General features: G+C 43.9%; 1 protein-coding gene across 5 annotated transcripts; it reads right to left on the bottom strand.

Moving 5' to 3' along the window:
• Window positions 1–6296: 6296 nt before the first annotated feature.
• LOC106597015 (major histocompatibility complex class I-related protein 1) lies at window positions 6297–9342 on the bottom strand. 5 transcript variants are annotated; one of them, XM_014188252.3, is made up of 6 exons: window positions 9189–9342; window positions 8721–8978; window positions 8239–8511; window positions 6906–7095; window positions 6698–6805; window positions 6297–6577 (listed from the first exon to the last, which is right to left on the bottom strand). In XM_014188252.3, exons 1-6 carry the CDS (start codon window positions 9232–9234, stop codon window positions 6553–6555), a joined length of 900 nt encoding a protein of 299 aa, XP_014043727.3. In that variant the 5' UTR covers window positions 9235–9342; the 3' UTR covers window positions 6297–6552. The 5 variants fall into 5 exon arrangements, with proteins under 5 accessions (XP_014043727.3, XP_014043726.3, XP_045580705.2 ...); XM_014188251.3 differs by having other exon boundaries at window positions 6906–7190; window positions 9189–9341; XM_045724749.2 differs by having other exon boundaries at window positions 6906–7190; window positions 8911–8978; window positions 9189–9341.
• Window positions 9343–9632: the final 290 nt, after the last annotated feature.

Here is a 9632-nt window from a genome sequence, read left to right as displayed (position 1 = left end):
CACCATTTATACAATGGGATGTTTTTTTATTTTCTGTATTCTTTCAATTTCATAGAAACTGTCTGTATTTAAACCTTAATATATATTCCTGAACTCCACAAAGATGATACTAATTCAATTTCATGAAGCTTCCCCTCATCAGGCTCGGCTCTTCCAAACTCAAGACTACTGCAAACTGAACCCTGATGGTACAGTGCACACCTCTGTCAGCCATGGCTACAACAGGAGGGATTTTGTGACCTTTGTCATCCCAGCCAGGACGTGGGCGGCTGCAGTCCCTCAAGCTGTCCACTTGGTAAAGTGTAGAGCCAATAAAGCATTTGATCGGGAGAGCCTTTACTACCACTACAACTATGAGTGAATGGAACGGCTAAAGACCATTTTGAAGTACGCACAACAAAAAAATGTAGACAGACAGTATAGAATTCTTGAAATGCAAATTATGTCAGTGGTAGAGACAATGTTGACAACACTGAACGTTGAGGTGGCTTGATCACAGCTGGCCTTCTCGCAGTCCCTGAGTTAAGTGTTATTGAGAGAAGAGGCCTACGGATACCCTCCAAGGTGGAGGTCGCGTGTCATGTGACAGGGTTCTACCCTTGGGCGGTGCAGGTGGAGTGGTTGGGGGCAGAGGGGCTTCCCATGGTAGACGGGGTGAGCAGTGGGGAGGTGCTGCCCAACGGAGACGGCTCGTACCAGCTGAGGAAGAGCCTGACTGTCCTACAGGAAGCCCAGGACACCCAGAGCTACAGCTGCCTGGTGCTCCACAGCAGTGTAGCTGGGAACATCACACTAACCTGGGGTAAGGGAACATGCCTTTGTGATAATTTTCCATTTGATTGTTGAGTAAGGAACAGACTGTTACCTATGAGGAAAATGTTATATAAAAGTGTAACCTATGTTTACCTCAGGGTAAAACGCTAATTTAACACTTTGAAATGACCTGTCTTCTCTTTATATCTATGTCCACAGTTCTCAAGACCCGATCCAGCTTCTGGAGGGACAGAATCGTAACAATGATTGGCTGTCTATAGTTTCTGACTGTTGTTCTGTTGTGGAAGAGAGGAGGCGCAGTCAGAGAGACCTCCACTGTGACTCCCAAGTCTGACCACGGCATGATCCAGTCCTCATAGCAGGTAATGTCTCAACGTCAACAGTGAAGAGGCAACTCCGGGATGTTGCAAAGAAAAAGCCATATCTCAGACTGGCCAATAAAAATAAAAGATTAAGATCGTCAAAAGAAAACAGACACTGGACAAAGGAACTCGCTGTTGATGTTGAGACTGGTGTTTTGTGGGTACTATTTAATGAAGCTGCCGGTTGAGGACTTGTGAGGCATCTGTTTCTCTATTGCACTCCACACTGCCCTTTCACACCTGGAGAAAAATAACATCAATGTGAGAATGCTATTCATTGACTACAGCTCAGCGTTCAAAACCATAGTGCCCTCAAATCTCGACAATAAGCTAAGGACCCTGGGACTAAACACCTAGTTCATCACTGGGGACAAGCTTCCTGCCGTCCAGGACCTCTGTCAGTGGAAGGCCCAAAAAATTGTCAAAGACTCCAGCCACCCTAATCATAGACTGTTCTCTCTGATACCGCATGGCAAGTGGTACCGGAACGCCAAGTCTAGGTCCAAAAGGCTTCTTAACAGCTTCTACCCCCAAGCCATGAAACTCCTGAACATCTAATCAAATGGCTACACAGACTATTTGCATTGCCCCCCCACCACCTTCTGTGCTGCTGCTACTCTCTGTTATTGTCTATGTATAGTCACTTTAATAACTGTACCTACATGTACATATTACTTCGACTAACCGGTGCCCCCTCACATTGACTCTGTACCGGTACACCCTGTATATTGCCTTGCTATTGTTATTTTACTGCTGCTCTTTAATTATTTGTTAATTTTATTTCATACGTTTTTTTTTAGGTATTTTCTTAACTGCATTGTTGGTTAAGGGCTTGTAAGTAAGCATTTCACTGTAAGGTCTACATCTGTTGTATTCGGCGCATGTGACAAATAAAATATGTACATTAACATTCATAGCTTTATACACAGAACATGAAAAAACAAGCAACAATATTTCATGCAAATATGATGTGGATATGGCACATTGTCAATAAAATAAATCAAGAAATCACATGTAGGCCTACAACTTCCAGTTACAGTGGTTTCCATATGACAAATTGAACAAAAATGTAGTTTGTGGCCCATGACGAGCACAGAGGTATTTTGGTAAGTTATTCAACAAAGTGTTTAAATTATCTCTGGCTCTGACCAATGAATGAAGAGACATGAGAGAGCAGTTAGCTGTTAGCTAGCGTATTCTTTTGTCACTCAAAACTCTGTCAAGGTACATAATAGGTTTTTTGAAATAACCTCTCCTCTTATATTTGACGAGGTGTAAACACTTCTGGCACCATGTTATGCGTTCAAGACAACTGAGAACTCGGGTAAAAAAGGAGGTCAAATCATGACATCAGTGATCTTAAGGTCAGGAAGTCGGAGCTTGGAGCTCTAGAAAGAGGCCCGAGTTCCCGACTTGGTATTCGGAGCTCTTTTTGTTTCGAGTTCCCAGTTTGAGCACTCGGAAGTCGGAGAGTTCCCAGCTCCCAGTTGTTTTGAACACGGCATTAGTCAGATATCACAGGAGGTTGGTGGCACCTTAATTGGGGACGAAGGCTTGTGGTAATAGCTGGAGCAGAGTTAGTGGAATCCATAATTACGCTGTGAATCCATAATGATGCTGTGAATCCATAATGATGCTGTGAATCCATAATGATGCTGTGAATCCATAATGATGCTGTGAATCCATAATTACGCTGTTAATCCATAATGATGCTGTGAATCCATAATGATGCTGTGAATCCATAATTACGCTTTGAATCCATAATGGTGCTTTGAATCCATAATGATGCTGTGAATCTATAATGATGCTGTGAATCCATAATGATGCTGTGAATCCATAATGATGCTGTGAATCCATAATGATGCTATGAATCCATAATGATGCTGTGAATCCATAATTATGCTGTGAATCCATAATTACGCTGTGAATCTATAATGATGCTGTGAATCCATAATGATGCTGTGAATCCATAATGATGCTGTGAATCCATAATGACAATGACAATGATGATGATGATGAATAAACAAAGTTGCTGGATGATGATGATTATGATGATGTCTCAAAGGCAGGTCGGGGTTCTGGCATGCAGTGGAGGAGATGGTGCTTTCCAATGCAGCCATGGACTTTCTGAGCTCCACACAGTCTGACCCGGTCTACCACTTTGACTCGGAGCACGTGGAGGAAGCCATGGCGATGCTACGGCAGTTCTGGGCCCAAACCCTGCTCTCTGCACGGGTCAAAGAGTGCCAGGGGTCAAGATACAGTCTGGGACAGCTGCTACACTCACTGCATGTACAATAGGCCAACCACATGGTACTCTGTAAGATAAAACATCATGTCAAATGTAAACATCACTCATCCAATAGTTTTTGGCATTGTGGAAATTTGAATGTGCAATGAGCCTTTCACATGAGAATGACAGGAGAGATCCCCAGTGTCTGACCTGCAGGACGCTGACTGTCTGTCTCTGTGAACAGGATTTCTACAGCCATAGCAACCGGGTGGAGATGCGTCAGCGTTCCATATACCTCCACCGGCTGCAGCCTGGGCATCCAGCCTTCCCTTTAGCCAGAGGTACAGTTAAAACACATTGTGGGTGATATTAATGAGATCGGTGTTCATGGTTCTCTTTGTCTACCTGTCATCCACAGAGGACACTCCTACCTGTATGCAGAGACAACCTCCTGCGCAGGCTGACCCAGAGTCAGCAGTACCCTCTACTGCTCACCATCGGGTACTTCAGCACGTACCCACCCAAACCACAAGGTACGGAGGCCTAGCTATATTCATCCTTGTGTAGTTGTACAACTAACATATGAGTCAGATATACTGATTAAGTTATTTGTAATCTTTCAAAAACCTTGAAATATGGTAGGCCTATGTTCAAACGTCTGCAAGCTTCAACATGAGTGTGGTATCCATTTGAGAAATTCTCTTTATAATAACTTTATACATTCTCTTTATAATAACTTTATCTTTGAATAATCCAAATAAATCTTTATAAATGCTGTTTCTCAGGGAAGTGTAGTCACAGGGGTTGTACTGGACAGCAGTCGCCACCAGGGGTTCAAGGGGGATATCAATAAGGACAGCACCTCCCCACTATTCTCCTCCCATCACTACCTCCATGTGGAGGCTGCCCGTCTCGCTACCACGGCAACCCTTACTGTGCTCGGAGACCTCGGAGACAGTGTGCACTACACTACCTTCCTCTGGTGGGTTTTATGTAGCGTTCATTATGATGTTAAATGCACTTTTTTAAAATGCAATTTGATATGATTACATTTGAATTTGATCTATAGACAATCCAATATACATTTGTGCTGATATACTGAACGTGGTACAAATACAGTACTTATCACATAATGTGTTGAAACCACTCGTGTCACAGTGTTTCCTTCTGTTGGCTGTACTCTCCTGAGGGCAGACTGTTTCCTTCTGTTGGCTGTACTCTCCTGAGGGCAGACTGTTTCCTTCTGTTGGCTGTACTCTCCTGAGGGCAGACTGTTTCCTTCTGTTGGCTGTACTCTCCTGAGGGCAGACTGTTTCCTTCTGTTGGCTGTACTCTCCTGAGGGCAGACTGTTTCCTTCTGTTGGCTGTACTCTCCTGAGGGCAGACTGTTTCCTTCTGTTGGCTGTACTCTCCTGAGGGCAGACTGTTTCCTTCTGTTGGCTGTACTCTCCTGAGGGCAGACTGTTTCCTTCTGTTGGCTGTACTCTCCTGAGGGCAGACTGTTTCCTTCTGTTGGCTGTACTCTCCTGAGGGCAGACTGTTTCCTTCTGTTGGCTGTACTCTCCTGAGGGCAGACTGTTTCCTTCTGTTGGCTGTACTCTCCTGAGGGCAGACTGTTTCCTTCTGTTGGCTGTACTCTCCTGAGGGCAGACTGTTCAGTGTGAAGCAGCCTCCAGCGTTGGTGTTTGCTATGGACTCCACAGGCAGCATGTTTGAGGAGATCACCACTGCCCGCCTCCGTGCCCACTTCATCATCCAGACCCGCGCCAACACCCCCGAGCAGTCTGGTACCTTCCTGCTGGTGCCCTTCTATGACCGAGGTGAGGGGAGAGGAAGAGGGCATGACCGGGCCAGGGGTCAGGGTTAGGGTCAGGGCCAAACCCCTGTGCCGAAAGTGTGTTACAGGCAAAACTCCTTTCTTCAGTTTATTTAATGTACACATACTAATCACCTTGCCCATCCCTCTATATGTCATCATTTCCTGTGTAGTATTCCTGATATCACATCCTGTCCCTTTCTCCCCCAGGATCCTGACATGTCTCCCTCATCTTGTTCCACCATGCAAGTAGAGCACACCTGCCCAGGCCAGATGGACTGTCTCTCTGGCTGTCTCTCGGGCCTGGCTTCCCTCCAGCTCTCCGGGGTTCAGGGCGTTCTCACCCTGCTCCACGGCCCCACAGACCCCCCCCAGGGGACAGCCTAGAGGTGAACCAGCCCACCCCCAACCACAACCAGAGAGACAGGGGGCAGACACGCCTAGCACAGGGGGAGAATGGCCATGCTGAACTGAGACCCAGGCTGGTACAAGGTAACCCTCCTCTGAACGTGGCCCAGTGGACAGGTGGATTGCCCTGTGGGTGAGGTACACCTCCCCCTGCTGCGAGACGGGGCTGGCAATGTGAGGCGCTGCCATCTGACCTCCAGCCAGCAGAGGGGTTTGTGGGAGAGGAGTGGAGTGTTAAACAGGGCTGTAGAGAAGCCACTGCAAAGTTTCTTCCTGTTTCCATTGTTGTTGAGTTTGATTTGGACTGTTCCACTGTAGGTTGATGTGGGAACATTTCTCTTTGTCAAATAAGCTTAAAGATGTTCTGTAACCAAAAGGCTTCCGTTTTTATGGGCCACTTGAAGAATACTTTAGACTTCAATTCCTCACTTGAAAACACACTGTAACTGGAAACCCTACACTGGAAAGCAGACAATGATTAATTAAGTTGTGTTTTTTTAATTGTATTTAAATAAATGCTGTGTTTTTTTTACTTGAATTTTCCATGAATGTAGTTCCTCCAGTCCGAACCATGTTAAAATCAAATCACAATGTATTTAAAGTGCATTTAACAGTCACAACACACTTCACAGAAAGAAAATAGACAGTTGAAATGTAACTCCTCCTCCATGGAGTTACTTCCTGATGTTAACCACTCCTTCAATGATATACTCAAACGTTTATTTGTTGTTTAGATTACATCTTGCAGCTCGTAAAATAACAACAGGACCAAGATATTTTTTTGTAACAACATCAACCACAACAACAAAAGCAGCAATTTTAACATGTATAAATGACTTTAGGGTTGTATAGAGCATCAACCACAACAACAAAAGCATCAAGTCTAACATTTTGTAAATTACTTTAGGGTTGTATAGAGCATCAAATGCATCTAGAGGACTTTTCTCATTCATCGTTGGTCATCCTCTTACTCTGGGTATTATGCTGAATAAACAGGAAAGGGAAAAATCTTTAAAATGTGTGTGAGGGGTCATTAAGCTCTTGTTTACTTTACTCTGATCAGAAATAACACCTAGTGCAGCAAGAGTTAAGATTGACTCTTACCTACTGCTCTCCTCCTTACTAAATACTTGAATAGGACAGTGAGTATCAAGACTACAGACACAATGATGACTATAGCCATGAGCACATTGGCCAGGTTCTTCTTTGGAGCTGGAAAAAGAATATCATACATATGAACATATTACATGCTGTAGTATATCTCCAGCCGATTCAATTGTAAGTAATATTGGGAAATGTACCGATACCTTACCCCAGGTTACTGTGATGTTCCCAGCTATACTGCTGTGGAGCACCAGGCAGCTGTAGCTCTGGGTGTCCTGGGCTTCCTGTGGGACAGTCAGGCTCTTCCTCAGCTGGTACGAGCCGTCTCCGTTGGGCAGCACCTCCCCACTGCTCACCCCGTCTACCATGGGAAGCCCCTCTGCCCCCAGCCACTCCACCTGCACCGCCCGAGGGTAGAACCCTGTCACATGACATGTGACCTCCACCTCGGAGTTGCCATGAGGTGGTCTCTCAAACAGACTGACGGCAGGGACTTGAAAGGAACATATTTGATGAACACATTTGGTCTGCCTTTCCAATGCAATGGACATCTTGACACTACAGACATGTACTGTTTGTTTACTGGACTAGAGGAATTCTGTCTGCAAAATGTCACACCGCGAAGAACATATACAGTGCCTTCGGAAAGTATTCAGACCCCTTGACTTTTTGCACATTTTGTTATGTTACATCCTTATTCTAAAATGTATTAAATTGTTTTTTTCCCTCATCAACCTGTGCACAATACCCCATAATGACAAAGCAAAAACAGGTTTTAGAATCTTTTGCTAATATATATATATATTTTTAAATGATATCACATTTGCATAAGTATTTAGACCCTTTACTCAGTAATTTGTTGAAGCACCTTTGGCAGCGATTACAGCCTTGAGTCTTCTTGGATATGACGCTACAAGCTTGGCACACCTGTATTTGGGGAGTTTCTCCCATTATTCTCTGCAGATCCTCTCAAGCTCTGTCAGGTTGGATGGGGACTGTTGCTGCACAGCTATTTTCAGGTCTCTCCAGAGATGTTCGATCTGGGCTCTGGCTGGGCCACTCAAGAACATTGAAAGACTTGTCCCGAAGCCACTCCTGCATTGTCTTGGCTGTGTGCTTAGGGTCGTTGTCCTGTTGAAAGATGAACCTTCGCCCCAGTCTGAGAACCTGCTACAGAGAGCTCAATTTTGAGTCTCATAGGAAAGGGTCTGAATACTTATGTAAATAAGTTATTTCTGTTTTAGTTTTTTAAATAGATTTGCAGCAATTTCTAAAAACCATTGTCATTGTCATTGTGGGGTATTGTGTGTAGATTGCTGAGGATTTTTTTTTTAATTCATCCATTTTAGTATAAGGCTGTAACGTAAACAAAGAGTGGAAAAGGTCTAGAGGTATGAATACTTTCCGAAGGCACTGTATAGCTTGTGCTCTGGGTCAATGATTTTGTTTAATCGAAAGGAGAACATAGGTATGGTAAGTGCAACACCTCGTTGAGGTTTTACAAAATGTACCGGTTAATAAAGTATTTGGTGTGTTGTTACCTTTGGGTTCTCGAAATGTAACACTAAACTGTAACAGTTTCTTCAGCCAACGGATGCATCCAGATTCGTAATGAATGACCAGCCTAACAAGATCTTCTAAATCTGTTTCCCGTTTTCTTTTGTAAAATACAGCATGGGAAACTGCAGCTGTCCATGTTCTGGTCGATACATCGAAGCTGACAAAGTCCTTGCCGTCATATGCATGGCTCATAAAGGCCTCTGTGGTTCCGTCTGACTTCCATCCACAGCGTCCATGAGCTTGGTAAAAGTGATCTGTATGACACATAAAATGACCATAATAAATCAGCACCATTTACTTCAAATATAGGCTACTGGTTAAAAGTATCAGCTCACAAAGGTAGGCTAATGGCTGCAACTAAGAAAATATGTTTTTTTGGTTATTGAACCTCTGTATAGCCATGCAATTCTCCTTTAGGCCTTCAGCTCTGTTGCACTGTCTCGGCACACATATTTTGTCCTACCATGTGAATGATTGTAATGTTCACTTGTTACTCTCACAGCCGTATCCATTACAAATCGATTAAATTTCAAATTTCGATTAACCTCCTGCCAGAATTCAATTCCCTCAGGGTGGTTCAACCATTCTGGCACTACGGCCTCTTGTTCAGCACTGCTGTTGTAGTAATAGACAGTGACATCATCTATCATTACCAACTGGATATTTTTCGGATACAAGGTCCCTTGGGTTGCGATGCAATGGCGATGAAGAGAATGAGGGGCTGGAAGACAACACTTCAAGTTATTGTTTCTGTAGCCTATTTCAATAGACAACGTCAAGACAATATTGTGTAGGGGTTGTGTTTGCTGGGTTTAGCCTATTGAAGCCTTTACAAAAAGTATACAAAGTAAAACTGCATTCAGTTTGTTATACTATGATACAACTTGGTGAGACAAGAATGCCAAAAACACAACTCAAATAATGAACTCACCTACGATGGAGAACTGCATGAATGAAATTAAAATTGTGGTTATCATATTTGCAATAACATGTTCTCGTTGGTGTATTCATGAATACAGAAGTGAAAGTGAAATAACCTGTCTAGGGTAGGTGGGACTAAATCGTCCCACACTAGACCTGGCACGTCCAGCAGATGGAGCCATCACCTCGTGATGTACACTCCATCTGCTACCAGGCCTCGATGAGTCTTCCCCTGGTGGCTTACCTGCTGTACGTCACGTAACACAATGTGCCATTGGAACACAGGAGTGATGGTTGCTGATAATGGGCCTCTGTGTGCCTTTGTACTGTAGATATTCCATAAAAAATCTGCCATTTCCAGCAACAATATTCATTTACAACATTAATAATGTCTACACTTCATTTCTGATCAATTTAATGTTATGGACAAGAAATGTGCTTTGACCCCAAACTT

This window comes from Salmo salar, chromosome 09 (assembly GCF_965601325.2).
Source record: "Salmo salar chromosome 09, fSalSal1, whole genome shotgun sequence".
NCBI lineage: Eukaryota > Metazoa > Chordata > Actinopteri > Salmoniformes > Salmonidae > Salmo > Salmo salar.
This window is presented reverse-complemented; position numbering and strand designations above follow the sequence as displayed.